General features: G+C 37.6%; 1 protein-coding gene across 1 annotated transcript in view; it reads right to left on the bottom strand.

Annotated features, from left to right (window-relative positions):
- The window catches only part of SPAG17 (sperm associated antigen 17), a 92,060-nt gene that overhangs the window by 10,897 nt on the left and 56,717 nt on the right, over positions 1-24,446 (bottom strand). The window contains exons 25-39 of the mRNA XM_042809887.1: positions 20,747-20,867; positions 19,495-19,913; positions 17,734-17,863; positions 15,910-16,130; positions 15,467-15,611; positions 14,766-14,920; positions 14,281-14,457; positions 12,592-12,719; positions 10,718-10,848; positions 9,155-9,282; positions 8,574-8,747; positions 5,121-5,234; positions 3,021-3,066; positions 1,645-1,747; positions 1,165-1,218 (exon numbers count right to left, since the gene is read on the bottom strand). Coding sequence (XP_042665821.1) covers positions 1,165-1,218; positions 1,645-1,747; positions 3,021-3,066; positions 5,121-5,234; positions 8,574-8,747; positions 9,155-9,282; positions 10,718-10,848; positions 12,592-12,719; positions 14,281-14,457; positions 14,766-14,920; positions 15,467-15,611; positions 15,910-16,130; positions 17,734-17,863; positions 19,495-19,913; positions 20,747-20,867 — 2,246 coding nt within the window. The remainder of the gene's footprint in view (positions 1-1,164; positions 1,219-1,644; positions 1,748-3,020; positions 3,067-5,120; positions 5,235-8,573; positions 8,748-9,154; positions 9,283-10,717; positions 10,849-12,591; positions 12,720-14,280; positions 14,458-14,765; positions 14,921-15,466; positions 15,612-15,909; positions 16,131-17,733; positions 17,864-19,494; positions 19,914-20,746; positions 20,868-24,446) is intronic.

Genomic DNA, 24,446 nt, shown 5'->3' with positions numbered 1-24,446 from the left:
GGCTTGCAGACAGTTCTCTGCAGACACTTATTTATGGAGGTCTGATAAAAATGCATACATGCTGTGCTTTGGCTCTTATAAAGAGCTCTTACTCAAAACACACTCCAGTCACCTAAATCTTGCGGATCACGTCTGAGACTGTTAATAGTGCCTTCCTGGCCTTCCAACAAACATTTAAACCTGAGGATTGGTATTGCAGATGCATTGTGATTACTAACATTTGTAATATAAAACTAATCAAATTTCAGTATTTCCTGACAGAAAAAGACTTGATTATTCTGTGGATGCCCAGAAAAAAACTTGTTCAAACTTCTGAAGGTGGGAGTCTAATACACCAGATGGGTGTGTTGCCATTTGGAGGAAATTTGAAAGGCTGGAAAAATGGACAGAGAAGAACCTCATGAAGTTCAACAAAGGAAAATGCAACATCAGAGAGCTGTGGAGGAATAAACCCATGCACAGGTACAAACCAGGGGACAAGGCTACAGAACACCTAGGAGTCCTGGTAGACACCAAGTTGAACCAAGGATGTGCTCTTGTGACTACAACCAGCAAAATCCTGGACTGTGATAGAAGTGTTGCCAGCAGATTCAGGGTGGTAAACCTTCCTCCCTACTCAGCACTGGTGAGAGCAACCCGGAGTACTGGGTTCTGGGCTCCCTACTGCAAGAAAAACATGGATTTATAGGAGTGAGTCCAGAGAAGGGCCACAGAGTTAAGGGCTTGAAGCATCTTTCATATGAGCAGAGGAAGAGACTGTTCAGCCTTGAGAAGCTTTGAAGCAGCACCACAGGTATATCTGGGGTTCTACTAGAAAAATCAGCCAGGATTTACAAAAAAGCCAGAATCTTAACCTAAAGCATTAGCATCTGAAAATATTAATATATATTATTTTTCACACTGGTGGCAGAACCAGATGACAGAATACAGGATTTCTGACTTCAGCCCTTGTTTTAATTATGCTAAGTTAACAGAAACGCTATCAGGTTTTGACAAAATGAAAGGCAAACCATCCATTCAGATTTGCTGAATTTGCAGAGAACACTCCTTTATTTGCTAGCAGACCACAGCACTCAAGACCTCATGAAAGCAGTAAGTCTGTCCAAATGCAGACTTCAGTTGGCTTTTAAAATAAGTAAATTTCTGCCCTACTAATACTATTACCTGTGCTCTTGTAGTTTGCTCTGCCATTTGGACACTGGAGTTTGTTCTTCTGTGCTGAATAATTATGAAAGAAAAAGGTAATGAAAAAGAAAACTAGCATAAGTGTTTTATAAGCACAAAACAACTTGCAAGACAGCCCTGGAAAGAAAATGTTCTTTATGCAAGTCCAAAACATTAACATTGCTAGTGACTCCTGACTTGGATTTGTAACATTTGGAAAATTGTTCACACATATCTTCATTTTTATTGTTCAATTCAACCAAAATATTCCTAAAAAACCTTTTCCAACAGACGTTTGAGAATCTTTCAGATGAGGAGAGGCACAGAGGGACAAAATAACAACTAGTAAAACACTGGGATATGTACCCAGAGATCTAAGTCTTGGCTCTTTGCAGCAGCCAGGACAATGCCATTCCTGTGTGCTTAGTTCCCACTTTTGCGTTACCTACATTTACATCAGTTCTCACAGGTATGTCCTACCTGAAGCTCTGCTGCTGGTCTGCTGTTTGCTCCGTGACTCTTTTCTTGGTGTGAAGCAGGCGTTGAGAAGCCACTGCATGTTCATACAGCTCAGTTATGTGAGCTGCAATGTAAAGAGCAGTACTGAATGCACATGTCCTGCTACGCGCTTGTAAGCGTTATGACTAACAAACTTGAAAGGATATGTTTTAATGCATCTTTCTTATACTTGATGAAAAGCTACGGTTAAAAGCAGTGAAGATAAAATTAGTTCTTATGAATCACTTTTAATCATACTAAAGATTAATTGACAGGAACATATTCCAGAGCCAGCTGAAGAGAAAACTGGGTTCTTCCACTTTTTTTTTTTTACAGACAATAAACATTAATATGAGACAGGCCAATTACAGATTCTTTACTACTGTGAGGAAAGAGGCATAAAGAACTTCATTTCCAACATCAAGTTCAGAACATTAGCTGATAAGAAATTAATTCAATCAATAGAAAACAAACAAAAAAAACCCAAATCGGGAGCAGATTAAGTTCATACCCCCACTCTGTATTTCCTGTATTTGTGTTCAAGATACAAATCAAATAGCTGTGAGCAGGAAAAGTTGCTGACATTCAGTCACTTTCTAACTAGTGAGCAACTCTGTCTCCAGGTGAGGAAAATAATGTGGGCTTTTAGGTACCTTTATTACTTTCAGCCTACTTAGGTTGTACTTTAATTGCTGCTGCTTCATAGCCACAATCAACAGTATCAGGTTATTGAACTATTAGTTCAATATATTCGATGGAGAAAAGCCAGCCTGTAAGATTGCGACAAATTTGAGGGCTTTTATAAAGAGTTTCCCTATCTACAGACATCTTTTATAAACTGTGTTGCTTCTTCCAAGCATTGAATCTAGACTGTGATGAGTTCAAATAAAATTCCTTTGTTCAAAAGAAATTTCTGTGGTTAAACTTAAGATACACGAGTACTGAGAAATATGAACCTATTTGGCATTTCTTTCACAATAAAACATATTTTTGTATTTTCCTGTTTTTTCTTTTTCTTTTCTATTTGGCCTCTTTTAATGAGCCTCTTTCACAATATCTTCCTTGTTAATAACAGTACATTACAAGTGCATTTTAATTATGTGGCTTTTTGTTTATTTGTTTGTTTTTAAATCAGAAAACTGTAGTAAGCCTTTGTTGCAGAAATTCTCATTTCCATTACATATTGTGTTTTGGTCTCTTTTTAACAAGCAGAAAAACCCTTGGCAAGGCAAGAGGGGAAGAAGAATAACATTTTGAAGAATAGTGTCACTATGAGATTGAACACTGTATATTTTTCTATGGAAAAGGGCTATGGATTATTAAGGGGATTATTAAGATAGGTATTCAATTTTTATTACCTTTGGCACTGAGATCTTCAGATGATTTCTTCCAGTTAGGGAAGAACTGTAATGAAGAAAGAGTAACTGTGACTATGTGAGAAACAGATCTAACAATCATATCCTCTTTAAAGGATTTCTATCCTAAACAAATGTTATCTGTTACCTGACAACATGACTACTGGAATGGAGGTATGTCAGTGTGTTAGAAAACATGAGCTGGAAGAAAAAGAAATGAGGCACAATTTTCCTGGCCTAAAAATATAGGTTTCCTTCTTGATGATCTACGTCACGGCTAGCTTCCTATTTTACAGAGTTGCTCTTTATTACATCAACTAAGCCAGTTCATATTCAAATCATACCTCAAAGTCACAGGCAAAAAGGATCAAATAGGAAATAGGTTCAGGAAATTGCAGGCTTTGTGAGCTGTAGAGGAAGCATGAGAGAGCTCCTCAGTAAGCGTTTGAGCAGTGACAGACTCTTTTACTAAAGCCATTTCCTTCATTTTCATGCTGTCCCTGAAGCAGTTAACTGGAAAGTTCTTGTCATCAGACAGTCTACGTTTTAACAGAACTAGGGAACACTGGAGACCTCGGAGGAATATAACACAGAAGATCCACAGTGGGACTCTACGTCTCAGAAAACAGTTTTCCAATGTGAAATCTGTACCTGCAAATGTGCTCTGGTAGCCAGGGCAATCAGCAATGATGAGTCAGGAGAAAAATCCATTGGAACTGAGTAGCATGTGAGATTCAGCACCTGGCTCTCATCAAAGCACATAAAGGATACAGGGAGATTATCGAGAGATCATTTCTCAATACCAACCTTTCCAGAAAGATTGTGAGTTCCCTCCTACCTCATGCTTTTTTTTTTTTTTTTTAAGGTATCTTTTCTCTGCTGTCATTTAAAAAGTGCACATCACATGAAAAGTGTTGAGAAAAATGCATGTGGAAGTTGTAATATCAGCAAATCAAAAAGGTCACTTTGACTAAAAGGTTCAGGGGTGAATTCTAGAATTACATGATTACATTTTATTTTTAAGGCTTGTAAGGAAGAATAAAATCCAGAGAGGCAAGAGAAAGACAGCAGCAGCATTTAACACTGGAAAGATTTAATGTCTACTGATTTTGCACATTGAAACAAGTTTTTAAAATGTAGACTCTAAGCCCAAGATGATGTTCATTTTCTAGAATACTCTCACACTTCTGAAAAATGGATCGATGATCTGGTAGTGAATATTTACACTAATGTGGCTAATTCAAACATCAGGTTTTTGAAGTCAGTATTGTTTAAATTTGCTAGATGCTTGTTTTTTGACTAAGTGGAAATAAAAAGGAAAGCAGTGTTTAATAACCTAAAAGTCTCGCACATTAATTAACTTGATGCCAGGTACCAAATTTAAAAAAACACTGAAGAAAACATGACTTGAAGAACTGAAAGACAGCAAACTGAATGCGCTGTGTAAGATGTGATGATTTTTAACTAAGATGCAAACTGTGTCTCTCATTCATCCTAATGCCCGCCCACTTCTGCTGCTTGAACTTCAGTTTGTCACCACTCATCTCCCACTGACCTCAGTTTCCTGGCCCCTAACTCCAAGCCTCTCTTCACCTTTTCAGCACCTTCCCTGTTCCCCTCCCATTTTTTCCTCATAGTCTAATCAGCCGTGCAAATTAACGGAACGTATTTTACAAAAATATAAGCAGAGACAAGCAATAACAATATTCCTCCAGATTGTTTCTAGATTACCTTGACAAGAGGGTTTAAACTCTTGACGTGAAGGTGGTACTGACTGAAAGACAAGTCTCCCAGCTGCAGCCTAGAAACATTCTCATCCTAATGCTGGGGAACACAAGCACTTCAGTGTTTTTTGGCCTGTGTGTTTGGGAACATATCGTTCTGAAGAATCCAAATTCTTAAGCTGTTTTCAGCAGTCCTTCCCCAGATGGCAGTAGTGACATTCAGTAATCCAGCTAAACGCTCAGCGTGGCTTTACTTTACCACTAAATTACAGTGAAGGAAGCACTGTGCTATCCAAACATACACTATAACAGAGTTTCAAGTGTGGCACTTGCAATGCAATACAATATATTTGTTGGAAAAAAAGTAGTTCTTTCTCACCTTAATCAGATCAAGGAGATTTGCAGCATTCTCTTTTTCCTCTTCTGTTCTTGGTTCTTTTAAATTCATCTCTTCCAGCTCATCTTCCTGCTTTAAAACGTTTTCTATGTATTTCTTGTGGGGACAATAGAAAAAGAACAAGAAAGTATGCTTTGCAGAAGTAGACTTAATGGACACATAAAGAAAAAAGTTTGTAGAAGTAATGGGTATAAGTATACTTTGCAGTGTCATAAAGAGCACTTCTGTGAGAATGTGTGACTCCATATCTACAGGTTTGCAGGGGGAAATAGTTATAAAAAGCTGAAGAAGAGGAATACATGCAGAGAACGAGTGAAAGCTTGCCAGGGTCTAATCAACTCTGATGACTAGCAATACTGTTGAATATGCAAGAAGTGACAAACTGAGGACACAAAGCATCTGCTTAATTTGCACCAGGCCACTTGCACACATTCACACCCACAGTGAGCTGTATGACTTGGACTACACCCAACAGGGTGGCAATCAGCTACTTAGAATCCCTTGGTGTGTGCCTGTATGATCCTGTGCTTCTCACGGTGAAGTAAGGGCTGGCCTCCCAGCTGTCACACCAGCCAGGCAAGAATGAGTGAGCGTGCAAGCATCTGATTGAACTACAGGAGTGAATAAAGGAATGTGTTTAATCAATAGCTATCTGTTATTAATAACAATGATTTGATTACATTACTAAGATCACGTTAATGAATAAAGGGGATCAAACAAACACTGGTTGTGATCTCTATCTTCTTTCCATTTGATCCCTGTTAGGGAAATGGAAATTTAGAGTATCATAGTTGAAAAATTAGGCTTACAAAGTGTCTGAAGCTCTGCTTTTATACATAAGCATACTTTCTCAAAATCACACTGAGTGCTAAAGAAAAGGGCATGCTCTTTTTACACACTTCTTTATCCATTAGGTGATCAACTGGATGGAAAAGAAGGGTCTTTTGCAGACAGCTGCCCTAACACATCACCCTGCTAGAAAGTTACATGCAACATTGAACTTTATGCATGGAGAAGGTTGGCAGAAATAATCTGCTTCTAGTTCCAGTTCTTTTTCTTTAGATACTGATTTAGTTCTGCAAAAATGAGCATTTGGCTAAAGATTTAAGATATCTGTTTCTGGAAAAATCCATTAATTTGACATTGATATATGAGCAATGAGGGTTTTTTCACTGTACATTAATGCAGTTATTTACAAATGTTTCCTCAGTGCCAATAATTACAATTCTTCCTTCCCAGCATAACAGTGTTCTTCTTCCTCTAAAATCCAGAAGAGATCTGGTCAATGGAGTGATGTAATTTGGGATTTTGGTGTGGAACATTTACTATTATTATTATTTTTAAGACTGTTGCCTTTGAAAACTCAATATGTAAATTAAAGAATAAGTTTGATATATGAGGGCTGCTCTGAAAGCAATGGTATGGTAGTAGAGGTTGAACCTTCCACCAATTTTCTTTTAAATTTTGTTACCATGTGACAGATGGCAGTTTGACAAAATAGCATCTGACATGGAAGTGCAGATGAAGTAAAGGTATGTTACTGAATTCCTCCATGTGGAAAAAAATTGCTCCCGTTGACATTTAACAACACTTGCTGAATGTTTATGAAGACCAACCAAAGGATGTGAGCACAGTGAGGTGGTGGGTGGTGCAGTTAGCAGTGGTGACAATGATGAGAAACACAATCCATGTTCCAAATGGCCATGCACATTTGTCACACCACAAAATTAGGAGCGCCTTGATCAGCTCATACACACAAATGAGTGGATTACAACCAGGCAACTGTGTATGGAGCTGAATATTGGCTTCAATGCACTGGAAATGACTGGAATAGGTCGCAACATTGGAATATCAGACAAACCATCAACTCTGACTGTTACATTCTGATGCTGACTAAGCTGAAAGATCAAATTTTCAGAGTCAGGTTAGAGAAGACAACAGCCTTTCACTTGCAACACAATAGTGCCAGGCCCCAAACCAGTCTGAAGATTGTGGAGCACATTGCCAATCTTGTCTGTACAGTCCTACCACAGCCATCATGTAGTTTGGATTGGTGCCTTCTGACTTTCATCTGTTTGGGCTAATGAAAGATTTACTGTGATGGCAACATTTTCCTAACAACAGCATCATCATAGCAGCTGTGAAACAGTGGGCCACCTCTGCTGGTGCAGATTTTTTTGAACATGGCATGCAGGTTCTTGTTTATTGCTGGCAAAAATATACAGCTAATGGTGATGACTAAGTTGTACTGTTTTGTAGATGAGAATTTGCACTATCAAATAGTGTTATTGTACTCTTTGTATCTGTTGTAGTTTCCATGGAAATAATAAGAGGCATTACTTTCAGACCAACCTACATTTATAGAATGTAGAAGAGTAAAATTTAGTTCTGATGGATTAGTGTGTCTCAAACTATGCCAAAGTTGAACAGCTGTTAATGTTTTTCTATTGCAAACATGCCTTTCTTGAAATGTAAGGTGGAAAAAAAAAAGTCTAACCAGCTACAGTTTGCTTCCACCATCACAGATTCTATATGCCATTAATTTTGAAATTCAGTCTGCAACGCCACCATCAGAATGTTTAGCAATGTAATTACAGAACACGTGTATTTTGTTATTCCCTGACTGGTAAATAATAATGTTTTTAACTATAAAATTTGTTTTAAGAGCATCTTGACAGTATGAATCAAATAAATCAGTGTTTTATACAAAAACTAAAAAGAGAAGTGCTAATAAGGATGAATAGCAGGACTTTCAGATCCTATCTCAGAATGCTTTAACAGGAGCTGCAACTTGTTCTTTTTTATGAACCAGGCAGTAACGAGTGATGGACAGATACTTTTGCAGAAGGCTACACAGCTATTTGCTAGACGTGAACCAAGCGACAGAACTCAGGCTTCAACCTAGAAATGTTCTATGCTGACCTATAACTAATAAAACCTATACTAACTATAAAGTTAGGTTAAATAGGTTAAATAAAACTTATATAACTATAAAGACCTATAAAAACTAATCAGTAATGAAGACTGTCCCAGTGACTTCATCACTAAGCTAACTGTAGATTTATAGTGGATTCAAAATTATTTTGTAACATTATAGATCTTTTCAAGGTTTTGATCAGGAAAATAAACCCTAAGCAAAGAAAAAAGTAACATATATTTCCCTTTCTCTCAGCATTGATTTGCTAGTATACAGTCTATGATGTGTACTGGACTGGTCCCCATGTATCTGCTCAAAAAAGTAGGTTCCAAAAGGTATAGGAGAAGAGAGACAAGCAGCTTCAAAATCATGTTTTTCTTAGGGCACCTGCCTACATATGAAATGGTTTGTTCTTCAAAAGTATTATGGTTCTTGTCTCAGAGATATATGAATCCATGTTACCCATTTTGTCTGTTCTCTAACTCACTGGAAGAATGAAGCGAATATGATTGTACTACCTTGAGAGAAAGCTGTAGCTTTGTTCTTAGTTCATCACTGAGTGGTTCATAGTGGAACAGCTGACGGATTTGCAGTTTTTTTGGACATTTTCGCATAGGTACTGGTAAGCATGTCTCCTCTTTGGATCCAATGCAGAGACCCTTCCAAGTGTGTGCCCTGACTGTGGTCTCCTTCTGAGCATAGGCAAGAGCAAGCAAAAAAAGCAAGAGGCTATTTATATCACTGGGTAACTATAGATATCAATAATTCATGTTTCAGCTGAAAAGCACATGCTGTGCTTATAGCATTGGAGATCCAGTAAATCATGTTAGTACATCCTCGGGCATAATTTACACATCCTACAATCTCTTCATCTGGCAAAAAAAAACTATCCCTAAAACTGTTGCAATCACCTCACCAAGCATAAAAGAAGCCCAAGTTGACTAGATTTTTTCCTGATACATCCCACTCCTTGCTTTGTTTGCTTAATAAAATAAATTTAATTCCTTACTTAACTGTCACATTGTTTGGAGTTCCAATAACCTCTGTGACAAACATGGTACTGCTTAAGCAGTAAAAGACAGTTTCAAAACAATCATACCTCATAAGGAGAAAATGCATTCCAAGTTTTTGGCCAAAGATTCGGAGGAACAATACTCTCTGGTTCTTTCTTCATCACCCAGGGAGAGGCTTCAGACAAGGGGAAGAGGATGGTAATACTTACAGCACCTGGTTTGAAAGTGTATTTTGGTAAGAATCAGTTTGAATCCAAAAACAATGGGCAAGGGTCTCAGACATCCAAAAAAGTATACTTTCCAGAAAAATATAAGTATAATGAAGCTTATGATCGGATGTAAAACTCCAGGTGAAAATGTGATACCCAAGGCTATAGATAATATTGGATCACAGAGGTGATGATACAATAGCTAGACAGCTCCGGATTACTCAGCCTACGTTTAACAACTGGCCACTTCTTTTAGGAAGCAGTTTGTTTGTATATTGTGTGGAAGAAAGGAAGAAAGACCACTGACTTGTGTGTATTGAACACTAATTTCAGAAGATATACATTAGATTCATACAAACAGTTCCTCAGTGTGTTTCATACATCACAGCCTGATCACCAGAATGATTCTATCGGAAATTATTTATTATTTCTTTTTATTGTTGCAATTAATTTTAAAGTGTTTCAGAATGTTTTTTTCTTACCCAGATCCAAAGTCTACTTAATCTACTATTATCTCTATCCAAAAGGTGGCCTTCAAAACTGATACTTCCACTGAGATGTTCTGTCACAATAATACAGAATTGTAACATCTTATTATCAAGGTAAATCTTGATAGGTTTTCTTGAATGGGATTTCCACCAGGTGCTTATCTTCTTCATCTTCCAGAGATTTCCACTTCCCTTATCTTTTTGGCTCCCTTAGCACTTTTCCTCTATTCCCTTGACAAAATCATTCCTTTCAGTTTATATAGAGGGGAACAGAAGGGAACTAATCATTGTTATAATTTCTCTACATTCGTTTCTGTCATTTTCAAGATACATTTATTTCATTAGATCTACCATGTCTAGGCTTTACATCTATCTTGTTAGGCCACCATATATTTACAGAAACACTATTTCCAACTAACTTCACAATAATAACCGTTTCAGGATGTAACTTATTGCATCGGTGTAATGAGGTGGCTGTTGCCAGGTACTACTGGCATCCCCCATTTCAGTCCTCTTTTTCCAGATTTTTAGTAATGTACATTTACTCTTCCTACAGCCAGACTAAGGGACAACAGATTATGTTTGTCTTCACTGATAAAGACAGCTATATTACTATATGAAGACTGCAAGATATTCAGTGTTTTTGATAGAGATACACAGAGGATTTATGCATCTGGCAAATGCTTTTGTTTGTAAGTGTGAGAGCGAATAAAGATATGCCAGTTGTTTGTTCACTTACTTATCCTTTCAAAGCATCGTTCAGTTAATTCTCTGTTTCTCCAAGCTTTTGCACAAGCTCTCTTCCATTTCCTTCAGTGCCAGGACAGTGGACAATTGCCCACACAGGGAAAACATTTTCATATTTCCCATCCAAATGAGCTTTGAAACTTCTGACTCTACTTTTGATTATTTTTGTCACTAGTTTGTCAGAAAATGAACTAAATCTTCCTACCTGGATATCCTTGTACAGGTTCCTGCAAGACTGCAACAGTTGGATCACCACAGACCTCAGCAAGATACTCTTCCACATCCTTGCTCCGCAGGAGTTCGGTTCCTGAACCGTCCATATGGATGATGAAGAACCTGGAGTGCCACAGAACTCTGATTGTGTTGTGTATAGGAGGCAAGGTATTGACAACAGGGAAGGCTGCTCAGAGAGCAGCTCTGTGCCAGACACAGGTGGCTCCAGCTGGCTGCACCATCCCCAGCCACACAACTGAGCCCAAGCTGGGGGAACATTTCTGGGAAAGCATATTTAAGACAGGGTAAAATGCTGCACAGGCAGTGAGGGGTGAGAAAGACAGTATGAGAAACAATCTTGCAGACACAAAAGACAGAGGAGGATAAGGTGCTCCAGGTGCCAGAGCAGCCCGTGATACCAACCTAGGTGGGCCAGTTGATTAGCTTAAGGGTAGGACAGCTCTGCAAAGGAATCTGGATAGGCTGGGTCCAATCACATGCCATTGAACATGGCTACATGCCAGGTCCTTCATTTCTGTCACAGCAACCTGATGCATTGGTATAGGCTTGGGGAACATTGGCTGGAAAGCTCATCAGTAGAAAAAGGAGCTCAGGTTGCTGGTTGTCAGGCGGCCAGCAGATGGCCAAGAAGGCCAACAGCATCCTGGTCTGCATCAGTAATACTGTGCCAGAAAGATCAGGGACATGATTGTGCCCCTGTACTCAGCATTGCATCAGGAGGTGAGCCTGCATCTGGAATACTCTGTTCAGCACTGGGCCCCTCAATACAAGAAGAATGTTGAATTGCTTACACATGTGCAAAGAAGAGCAACAAAACTGGTGAAGGGAGTAGAAAACAAGAGTTATGGGGAAATGCTGAAGGAAATGGGGTTATTTAGTCTGAAGGAGACTGAGACAAGACTTTGCCAATCTTTCCAACAACCCTGCAAAGAGGTTGCAGTGAAGAGTGTGTCAAACTATTTTCTTGGGGAACAAGTAATAGGAAATCTCAGCTTGTGCCAGGGGATGTTCTATTTGGTTATTATGAAGAATTTTTTTCATGGAGAGAGTGGTCAAGCACAAAGTGGAATGGGTTGCCCAGGGAAGTGATAGAGTGCCCAACTCTGGAGATATAAAAGACATAGGGACCTGGCACAACAGGACATGGTTTAGTGTAGGTGAGGTTGACTTGATGATCTTGAAGGTCTACCATATATCCTTAAGGCACTGTGGCCTTGGACTGTAGCATGTGGAGAAGGAACATGCTGGAAAAGGGGAAAACTGTGAGAAGGAAGGAGAGGCAGAGAGGAATTGTGAGGGACCACAACCACAACCTCTGTTCCTCACCCCCTGTACAGCTAAGGAGGTGACAGGGAGAAGAAGTAGAGTAGTCATGTTGAGCCTGCAGAAAAGAAGGCGTTGGGGAGAGTTTTTTTGTGTGTCCTTCTTTCTCACTATTCAAATCTTGGCAATAATTACATTACTTTTGCTTGAGTCTGTTTTGCCCACTACAGTAATTGGTATGTGATTTCTGTCTTTATCTCAACCCACAAGCTTTTCCATCTTATTTTCTCCACTTGCCTCATCAAGGAGGGGAAGTGACAGAGAGGCTGAGTGGGTCTGGCAGCTGACAAGTGCCAACCCACCACCCTCATCAAATCCAAGACTTCTGAATTGTGTTCTTTTCCAGATGGAGAAAATAAGAAAGCTCTGTGATGACAAAATAAGAGAACAGAATTTCAGGACACTGACATCAAGTGCAGAAATACACAGTAATGAACAAAGAAAGTGCAAGTCTACAAACCCTGTACAAACACAGAGTAGCAAAGAAAAAAAGTGTAAACTTATCAAGGTAGGGAAGTTTACCTGGGGACATGTTCATCACAAGAGATGGATTTGTTAACTTCTGGGACTACGGATGCTGAACTTTTGTTCTCCTTGCTGTCAAAGCCAATGCTTTGAACTAACACAGATGTGCTGCCATCAGCCATGACCTACAACAGAAATCATGCAAAATGATTTGAGATGCATGATGTATTTAAAACAGTAACTTGCTGCTGGACTGTGAGTATAATCTAGCTCAGTGACCAAAAATAAAACCATATTTCATGTTGAGCAACCTGAAATTGACGAGAAAAAGAAATGAAGAAATCTGAAAATACAGTGAAAAAAGTGAAAACATTTCTAGGAAAACATGACATATCAGAAATGCTAATACTACATGCTGACATGCTTTGAGATTGTGAGTTGTCAAATGAGGTCATCTATGATTACATTATGTTTGCAATATATATATATCTGCATGCATCAATAGGCAACTTCATACAAAAAATACACGCTGGGCAGGACTCTAAAGCTGGATGCTTCCTATTAAACATAGATTCATAAGGTGATACTGGTACTGCATACACCAGCTCCATCACTTGAACACTCCTCTTATCCTCACACCAATGAAAATGGGGTCTTGAGAGTAAAATAGTGTGGGATAATGTAATTGAAATATACTTCATTAATGTCAAAACCAATGAAACTTGTTTACTCTTTGAATATTTTCCATGTCTGTGTCTTCTCGTATTGCATCTCACCCTTCTCAGTACACCCCACGTTGCCTGTGATCACTGCTTTCATAATACCTTCAGCTGCCCCACAGCTTCTTCAACTCTTGTCTTTTGTTCTCTATGTATCAGCTGGGAAAAAGGTGGATGTTCTGATGCTGATGCCAATCAACGATAATTTGAATAACACTGATTTTGTAGGAAATTGATACCTTTTAAATTTCTACCCCTCCACTGATTATTCAAAATTTATTAAGGAGAGATTGACAGATAAAATATATTTTTATAAGCACAATTTATCCATCTGCATCATACTGCATATGTCCAGTGCCAAACTGTATGTTTGAGAACATTGAAACTACTCGATATCCTCATTACTGTATATTCTATCATATTTATCAGAGCACATGATGATAAATAAATAAATACAATCTGGAAAAATTGGGAGGATTATAATTGGATATCACATTTAGAAAATAACATGTATGTAACAGACACTTAAACTATCTATTTCCCGAACTCATAGCAAAGTACTAACCTAGCTCAAAAACATGCCTTAGGTGTAGGTGTGGAAAGATCAAAGCACTAACAGTATGGCTTCTAAGACCGAATTTTACAACAATATTTTACTAGGTAGATTACAGTTTTTCTAAAGTCCTTCTGAAAAGCCAGTATCCTCTCTCGTTTTCTGTCCACATTTGCAGAGCTGATTTTTTTGCTATAATACAAGTCACAGTAACTAAGGTAACTTTACAGGTGAGGTAAACTGTAGATCTTGTGTTTCACTTCAACCTCTCTAAGAAGAGGGAAATACCACAAAAGTTAAACCTGAGACCAGTCACGTTTTCTCAGTAACACTTCAGAGTTCTGATTCAGGATCTATGCCTTCTGGCTAGGTAGGCTACTGTGAGTGCCACAAGGCTATAAGAAGGCTTTGAGAGTTGTTCATGAGATAAAATTACTTAGAATGCATGAACTTGTTTATCTCCATGTACTTTACCTTGAAAAGATTTCCTTCAGGATCCAGCATCTCACAAATAGTGCTGGAAGTATGTTTCATAATATATCTTCCTGCTTGTGTCCCTTCCTTCCTGGTGGTGAAATTGCAGACTTCATGGGTATAAACTGCTGAGCAATCCTCATCAATGAAAAGGGAGCCTGTCTTGACGGGTAGAACCTATTGCAGTAAAAATTGGGAATGCTTTAATGGAATGGATGGAGAGAAGGAAGGAAGATGAGGTCCAGGAAGCAAGCTAATATTTATATCTGTAGAATTTTGACTTCAAGAAAACTTGAGCTTGTGAATTAAATTTACTATACAATTGTGAAGAATTACTTAAACATTGGCAGAGTATAAAGTTGAGAGAATCACAGGATTCATGAAATTTATAGAGGGGGGAATTAAAACAGTCAAGATGAAACTGATGACAGGTAATTGGGACAGAGACATAAATATATCTGTCACAAACTAAAAGTAACTCCTACCTGAAATGTTCCCCATGGCTTTGCTATAATGGATGTCCCATCTCCAAAAATGGTACAGCAGGTACCATCCTCACAATTTGTTGTAACAGTAGCAAATTTGGGGTTTTCTACTCGAATCCATTTTACTTTCCTTGTGATGGTTTTTGAGAGTTCATCTAGAAATTAATACAGAAAAAAAACTGGACCTGAGTAAATGAATCACAGAAAAGTCCTAGAATTCAGCTTGTATTTCTTTCCTCTGACCTTTATCTTCTCAGTAAAAGGTCCTTACATTTTTTTCATACTATCCTTTATCATCTAATTTTGTTATGCAGACACTGTGCAACCTTAAAATTTTTGGACGGAGCACTGAATATAGAAAAAATTATCTGACGATGGCCATACTTAATTTATCAAGTATAATCCTAACCATAATGATTTGGATATTTGTAACATACAAACTGGATCACTGAAATGTATTCTGCCTGTGATACACGCTCTAAGATATGAAGAAATTCTTATTCAGCAGCACAAGTCATAAAGAACAAATTGAATAGGTATATTAATTTGTCCACTGACATTTCTTGTTCACTAAATAACTTTCCCTACACAAGGCATGAGCCTTCTTGATTAGAATGAGCAAAAGCCTTTTAAAAGTACATTTTGACAGTTATCCCTATCATGAGATAAAACAAAGATAAATATTCCCCTTTTGTTTATACCTGTTTTCTTGCTATCCTGAGCTACAGGATGTTCTTCACAGTCTTGGTAAAAAGTTGTGATTCTAGTACCATCTGCATGATCTACTACTCTGCTGCCATCCAGCTTCTCAACAATTATCACTTCATCATCTCGTACAGTCATAACCTGAAATAATAAGGGAACATGGATTTACATTAGCATTGAGATACCTGTAACAGCAACAACGGTAACGCAAAGCATTATGCATTATGTACTGAAACTCTGAAGAAGCTGGTCTGCTCCAACTTTATCCAGCTCAGAGACCAAGGATTTACATTTTCTTCAACATCTACAGCTTTTATATTAGTAATGATGTAATTACAAAGTCTGTGGGATGTTTTGAAAATGTTTTCTGCAACAGATGACGGCAGCCCTGTCACATAGCTTAGTAGACAGTGGTATAACAACACAAAAATAGTATTACTGTTCCATCAGCTGGGTCAGTTGCCTGATAGAATAAGATTGGCTCCAGATCCATTTGCCTTCCTCCTTCAGTTCCCACTCGAATGCCTAATGGGGTTGTTGTTATCCAGGTTCCTGCTTGATTCTCCTTAGGTTGCTCAGGATTGACCAGACCCTGAGTAACGTCTTCAAATATTTCCTCCTTCTTTGGGTGCAATACGATGTTTTTGTCACTGCCTTTTCCTGCAGAAACAAAAAATTCTGTGTAAGACTTGGTATTGTCTAAGGGAAAAGACAAAATCAATCAACTAAAGAGTTTCTGTGAGTATTGGCTTTGACAGAATTGAAAGAATAATTTATTATCGAATCACAGTCTCAGGCTAGAGGGAAATAACAAGACCTATTATTCAAAATTGTTCACTTGATCCAATCTTGTTTAATATGTTTATTAACAACACAAGAAAAGTAAACAGGATGCTATGATATTCAATTATGACATGGCTTTGGAACGTACCATGAATATAGAAGAGAATCTGAATGGCTTAAAGGAAAAAAAAAACATCCCAAACTGTCCCACTAGCTTGAGGACTAAAGTACTAGGAATCGATAAAGCCCAACAGAAATAAGTTACAGCAAAAAGGATTAAGACAAATGATTTCTGGTTCAGACACATTTGAAACAGTAGAATGAGATAAAGATCTGGATATAGCATCCATGTAGAATGACTACAATTGTCAGCATCAAAGTACAGTGACAAAAAGGCAAATACAAACCTAAGGTTCACCACAAGTAAAGAGATGCAGATTAGACTGTGAAAGGCAATGAAGAGATCTTATCAAGAATACAACAGAGAATCTGATCACTCACATTAAGAAAGAGAACTAGACTAAGTGTGGGTAAAAGACAATAGCATGGCCTGGGTAGGAGTCTAAAAGTTTACAGTTTATAAGTCCTAGGGAAAAAAAAAAGAAACAAAACAAAACAAAGTGTAAATATTCACCACAAATTTGTCAAGACTAAGTAGCAGAGAGGAAAGGTGGAGGGCAGGAGAGGGAATTCATTATAAATGATAAGGAATAAAAGATATACACTGGTCACAGATATGGAGACTGAAAATTAGAAGATAGTTTGTCAGTTCTTAAACATGATTCTAGATTTCCTAAGGAATATCCTAAGAACAGAGAACTGGACTTGAAGATTCAGAAAATTTCTTTTTACAGACTTCTCTTTAGCAGCAATTTTTATTCACATACTTCCAATAAATTATAAGGTAATGTTATGGCAAGTCCTAATCATTCTTTGCACTACTTAGCACTGAGAGTCATATAGGACCACACTGTGAGGTATGAAGCAAACACATATTTGCCTCCTTCTCTTTGAAATGGAATAACATGAGAATACTTGGACAGACCACAAGCTTATACAATCAAATAATGAATAAAGCAAGTGTCCTGGAATAGATACAGTGAGAAAGAAAAATACAGCAAGTCCACTGTAAATGGGACGTATCTCAATATAACAATTAAAAACTGTGTAACGTGAAAGTAAAGATTTGATGTTCCTGGAGTTACAAGGCTTTATCTGAAAAGACTGTTACTAAATCACTCTGCTAGATATGTAGTTCTTACATACCCTTTTATTATTAGAGCTCTTAAGTGCTATAAGAAAGCTGGAGTAGGAGAGAAATTATCTGCTATGAAGATAACAAATAAGCAGTGTATAGCAGCTGAGTACAGATAAATTGCATTTTACACCAGCACAATTTTTAGACCAAAGAAAAATGCCCTTTACTGAATATCATCAGCCCTGCTCACATTAAATCAATCCAAAACACTGGAAACGTTACCTCTCCTAGTGCTCATCTCAGCTAAAGGTTCTGGTTCTGATAATGGTTGCATGTTTTCTGGAATTACAGGTGGTGGTAGGACAGGGCCAGAATCAGGACTTCTACTCACTGTGCCATCAGCAAACAGAATCTACAGAAATCAAAGACACATTAGAGACTAAAATAATTTCAAACACTAATAAGAAGTCTCAATATGTCACAAACACAATAGTCACTAGAATTTAGCATGCGATGAAGGAAGAAATGTAAGGCTCACAGAATAAATGCAAAAAATAAAGAAACTATATTAAAAAAAAGAAAGGACTGCTAATTAGTTCAGTTCACATATCTAATCAACGGGAATTCTATTCAGTAACAGGCAGGCATGCATAAAAGCAAAGGTTTTGAGTGCTTAAGTGGTCAAAGGTTGATATCTTTTGATGAATACCACTTTTCCTAACAGCAGTAATGCATCTGTGCCACTGTATTTTTCTGTATTCAGGTATTCCACACGTCTAGGATTGCTGCTAATTTTTCTAGCCATCAAGTCTAACAAGAAGAATTAATGGTTATTTATTTTACTATAGCTGATTTCTGAGATCTACTGTCCATAATATCTAACTCTTGATATGCAAGTTTCCTTGTGTGGCAGATTAAGCACAGAATTACCTCATTAATCTCTGAACACATTTACAAATAGAAAACAGATATACTGCGGAGAAAACGTACAATGTGGAAAACATATGGACAACATACGGTCATATCTCAAGACCTACAGTTCCTGTAAGATAATTAACCATTTATTTTTCTTCCTGAGTGCTTGTCTATATGCTTTCCATTCTTCTATAACTCATAGATGTTAAATTAATACAAAGAAGGAGGCATCTAGAATCTGTGCATACAAAGACTGTGGTATGACCATCCTAGGCACATGAGCCCTGAATTCTTCAGTCAGGAGACTGCATCTGGAGGATATACAAATGAAAGGCAGCTAGTTTCTTTGCATACTACTGAAATTGGTATGTTTTTCTGAAATCTTGGATAAATGGTTTAAGATTTAATGTAACGAATGAACGTAACAAAGTTGTACTAGCAGTTGTGGCCTACTCAAACTGCTTAAAAAAAAAGAAGAGGAAATAAGGAATAATTTTGACAGTTTCTGAGTCAAAGCACACATCTTTTCATCAATTTGCTTACAATACACAGAGTATTAGACTTAGAAAAGATAATTGGTTGTTGACTGATTATAGTATCTGCAAAAGTGGTATCTAACTTATGTTACCTAAAAGGTACCAAAATTCTGGGCAACCTAATTTGTGTATAAACAAAGAAGGAACTTAGGAATACAGTCTTTTTGATGAAAATTTAGGATACCTAAAGGTGTCTACAGGACTGACAAGTGTATCTTTTCTTAAACCTTGTATGAAAAAAGATACGGATGCATTTGTGTCACCAAAAATAAGAAAGAACTAACACACACTTCAGATGATTCATGTAGGTCTCAGAACTATATTATGTAGTTCTCAAAACTATACTAAGCTGTTTCCTAATCCCAAAATTGCCTAAAATGTTCACATGCCTAAAGTTTTCACCATTAAAATTCCTTGTGCTTGTTATGGTATCTGATTTTGAACAAAGCCAGGAGCATTTTAGTCTTGACACTGCTGCATTGTTACTCAATTCCATCACTGACAAACTATATACTTATCTATGCCAGCTGAGAAAGCACAAATTCAATGATAACACTACACAGGCTGCTTCCAATGACTCTGCAAAACATACCCAGGTAGATCCATCCATCATGTATCTTACAACAGTTCCTTGACTGGTGATGACTCTTGATACCTCTTGTTTTCTTTGACTTGTCACTGATGCACATAGACGAGAGTTGTTCACGTTCTGGGGATAACTTTGCCTAACGAGAATTTTCAAAGCTGGTTGCTTGGCATTTTCTCTCTTGGTGTCGTCTTGTTTTATTTCACCTTCTATAACCTCATGTTCCTTCCCTTTGCTTTCCACAGCCTTCTCCCCCTTCACCTCGTTTGCTTTGGCCTCATCTTTTTCAGCCTCCTCTTCCTTGGCTTCATCCGCTTCAGTCCGCTGTTTCTCGCCCTCCTCTTCTCTGACTTTATATGTTCTGATCTCACCTTTCTCAACCTCATCTTCCTTAGCTTCAACTGTAGCAGCTGCACCTTCCAAATCTGAAAACAAATTCTGAATTACTTAGTACACATGTTCCAACAGTGTTAAACACCCAGTATCGAGTTGTTTACATATGATATTCAACTTAAGCTACTGAGACTAACTCAACTTGGCTTCTTCTGTAACCCACAGAGAGAGGGACAGTTTCTGTTTCTTGGATAGCAATTCAAAGCAGTTATCTACTCAGAAACTCTGCATAGTCCTATTGATGTGTCTTTCCCACATGAAAAAAAGGAAAATTTTAGATTGGTTTAGTATGGATGCTGAACTGTTAGAAAACTGAAATTAGATAGAGAATCTCCAAACTGGCTCTAAAAAGGAAAAAAATTACTGAGTTTCGCCAAGTTTGAGATGGAATAGAAAATGAACATAGATATTCTGTCTACTTCAATAAATAAAGTTTTTAGGACAAATTACGGACATGTATTGAGTGTGCTACTGAGTATAATAGGCAACTGTGTCAAGAGATTGCATCTATGTGTATGTCACAGCTCTGTTCATCTCAGCCATTCAATATTTGAACTTATGCTCCTTGTCAAATTGTGTTTGAAAATTCTCTGTATCCTTTTTGCTGTACTTTATATCACATTGATCATAGCACATTTATAAACTAAATGTGCTAAACTAAATTAATAGCACCAAACTGACAGAATATTAATACTGTATTCAAATTAAAATGTTACTTACGTTGTGATTACTATTAAACAGACTTTATAACAGAATTAGAAATCTGAGATGTTAAATCTAAATCTCTCAAGACAAAGAAACGTTTTTATCTGTAATTTTAACTTCTTTAAAAGGTTCTTATTCTGTAGTGGTTCAAAAAACTAGCCTTCAAAACTTTCACCAAGGAAAGTTAATACTAGTCCATTAGGACAGGAGACGTTGAGGCTTCGGAAAGCAAGAGCAGCTGACATCACTTCTGTGTGGGAAGCTGGTTCTTCTACTTCCACCTGCAGGAAGTAACAAACCTTACTTAGTTTTATTCCACATTTATAAAGACTTAAGACAAAATTGGACTAGATTTCAGTTTTACCAAAACGTAACAAAATGTACGTTCTGTCACTGATTTGTAGCATTTTGAAAGTGTGTGGATTCTGAAGTGAAAGCATTAGCTTATTTTCTTTGATTATGCTATCTTATTTTATTCATCTTTATTAACCTTTGAAGAAAAAACATTCTTGACTGTATGTATTTTGCCGAGTTGTTAAGCAATCTTATGTACAGTGTCAGGATGAAATAAAAGGTAACATGAAGCAGAAGAGCACTGAGTTTGTATCAGCTATTCTAACTTCAACAGTTAAAAAAGTGCATAAGATAGAAGTAACACTACATCAAGTCTGATGGATGTACAGCAGATGAGAAAAGAACAGGAAGGAATGCTTGACAGACAAAAAGTCAAGTCCTCTGCACTAGTCCGTAGTACGAATAGAAAAGATGAGGATGACCAAAATAATGTCTGAAGGCTCTAGAAAATACAGGAAAAATACAACAATGGATCCTTCGATGTCAACCTCACAGAAAAGTATGTGACAATGAACTATGCTATACCAATAATCATAAGATGAAAACAGTTTTGGGTTGCAGATGAAGATAAGAGAGCACTAGTCTCTGTATTATCCTGTATTTTTAATTTATATGGATGGAAATATAGGGGAAAATAGGGAAAACTGGCAGATGCTTTGCCACATCTTTTTAACAAGGGACATTTTATGGTTACCTTACAAAATATTACTGGGTCATTAAGGCTACCCTCACTACCCTAAAATCACAGCCATACAATTGTGGGGTAGACATCACAGAATAGGATGGAAGTAACCCTCACTTGTCCTCTACTTCCCCCTTTCCAATGGTAGAAAAAGTATAACTATATCATTAGAGAAAACTGGTAGTATAACCTATCCTAAACACTTCCAGGGCTTGACATTTCCTAGTTTCCCTAGGCAAATCTATTCCAATTATTAATCTTACTGAGATTTCCGTATTGGTCAGCCTGAACCATTCTGATAAAAAATTAATTTACTTCTGATGATTTCTTCTGATTATATGGGCTAGTGTAAGAGATCTTGTTGTCCCTCTACTGCAAGCTGTTCTCTCTCTCAATTTTGGGTCAAACAAACCCAAACCAAGTCTTCTAACCTTTCTTCACTGGTAAAGTTTTCAAGACTTTGGGTTGTTTTTAGTACTTTCCTCAGATGTATTTAATGCGGCCCATATTTTTCTTCACCAGTACTGATGAGAAGAATAATTTTACATACTTAACAAGTTATACTCTTGTTTAGTCATCTTAGTATGGTGTTTGCCCTTCTCACAGCAAGATGGCATTACTGACTTGTATATAAATTTTCATTCTTTTCAACTCTCAGACCTTTTTTTGCATTATTGTGATTGATAAAATGGTCATACATTCTACAGATTACTGATTATTTATACGCAATTACAGAACCTAGTACATGTTTTTACTGTTTTCCAGACACTGTTTATGTGAATTTGTCAAGTTCACTTCAGACTCTAAAGCTGTCCCTCAAAATATTTGCAGATTCACACAACTAGGTTTGCACTAGCAAAGGAACATTGCTTGTCTTACAGACTTTTTATTAGAATACAAAAAAAAAATGGACTGAAGACATTCTAAATGAAACAGTAAGAAGTTTTTTGGAAAAAGAGATGGAACATAAAGGTTTTGACAGAATTTTATTGTTAGGGGAGTGTGTGTGGGGTTTAATGTACCGTATAATTGTGATATGCTATTGTCAGTGCTGTCTGGCAAGTTCCCTTGCTCGAGCTCTTCAAGTATCTAGTTAAATTTGAGAAAATTAGGCCAGCAGGGCTTTTTGCGGATATGGGCAGAATCCAAGTTGAAAGAGCCACAGCATAGCATCATTTACTAGGTACCACAGAGAAACATAGCTATTTTATATCAGAGAGCCTTCCAGGATATCCTAAAAACATTCAGTATCTTTTCATTCTTGTCTTTCTTACTGCCCTCCCCTGTAACTTGATGTGCACTGGAAACTATCTCCTGTTTCAAATATATCTATACTGCATTTAACCCCCTCCTTTCCATGTTGCCTACTCTGCATCTTTGAACAACTCGGCCCAGCTCTGTTAACATAATTAGTCTCCACTCAACCTCCCTTGCCAAGAGGGCTAAGAATACATATCATAAACTGCTGAAGAGGGCATAGCAGGAGTGATTTTGAAATAAATGGTGAAGTGACCAGTGTGACCCATTTCCCCCTCACCCACGTTTCCATGCCAAAAAATTGTTTTCCCATACAACTTTCTGGAAGAATTTCAAGATCAAATGCTAAGCACTTTTGAGGCACATGGCTCTGTAATTTCTGCCATACTTTGTGATAAGCATTCCATAAAACAAATGCAGAATCTACTTCTAAAATGTCATCCATCCTTTCCAAAGCCCTGTCCTAACGTAGAATTCCTTCAGCCATGGGCAAAAGCAGCTTCCAAATTGCTGGAGCCTGGCTTGTGGTTTGTTGAAAAAATCAAACTGTATAGCAAGCTTTTCCAAAAATGATAACATTAATTTGGCTAAATGCTGAGTGCTGTACTTGGGTCATAACTCCAGAAAGCAGTATATGCTTGAAGAGGAGAGGCTGGAAAGTTGTCCAGCAGTAAAGAGCCTGATAGTGTTGGTTGACAGCTAGTTGAACACGAGCAAGCAGTGTGCCCAGGTGCCTTGTATCAGAAATAGTGCAGGTAGCAGGACTAGAAAAGATACTGTCCCTCTGTATTTGGTACTTGTGAGACCACATCTTGAATACTGCGTTTAGTTTTGGGCCCCTCAACACAAGAAACATAGTCGCTGGACCACATTCAGAGAGGGCCAACAAAGCTGGTGAAGGGACTAAAAAACAAGGATCTGAGCAGGGGCTGGGTTGGAAGGAAAGCCATTTGGATGTGTTTTGCAACCTGCCGTTTTAATTAGAGTATTATCATCTCTTGGCTGCTTGCAGACCTCCAAAGAAATGTTGTGCCCTGCTAGAAAGAATTTCTTCATGGTTAGACATCAGAACAGGCAGTCCATAAAAGTGGTGGAGTTACCATTTCTTAAGTTATTTAATGGATTTGTGGACATGGTTTTTAGGGACATGGCTTAGTGATGGATTAGGTAGGGTTAGGTCGACAGGTGGACTTGATCTTTTCTGATTCTAATGATTCTATGATTCCAGTTTGGTTGGCTCAAGACTTTCCAATACAGATTTTAGAAAGCACAGAGAAGTTCTCTTATTTGGTTAAAATAGAAAGTTTAATCATAAAGAAGTTTTAACCATGGAAGTTCTGTACCAACACAAGGAATAATTTCTTTACTATGAGAATGATGGATCACTGGAACAGACAAGAGCAATCTGTTTAATCTCTCTCTGGAGATATTCAAAACCCATTAGGAAGCTTTCCTGTGTGGCCTACTGTAGGGAACCTGCTTTAGCAGGAGGGTTGAACTAGATGATCTAAATGTCCCTTCTAAACATTACAGTTCTTAATTCTATGTTGCTGCATAAAAACCAATT

Source organism: Centrocercus urophasianus, unplaced genomic scaffold, assembly GCF_019232065.1.
Source record: "Centrocercus urophasianus isolate 14NV4802_14NV808 unplaced genomic scaffold, USGS_Curo_1.0 seq_12, whole genome shotgun sequence".
NCBI classification, from domain to species: Eukaryota; Metazoa; Chordata; class Aves; order Galliformes; family Phasianidae; genus Centrocercus; species Centrocercus urophasianus.
This window is presented reverse-complemented; position numbering and strand designations above follow the sequence as displayed.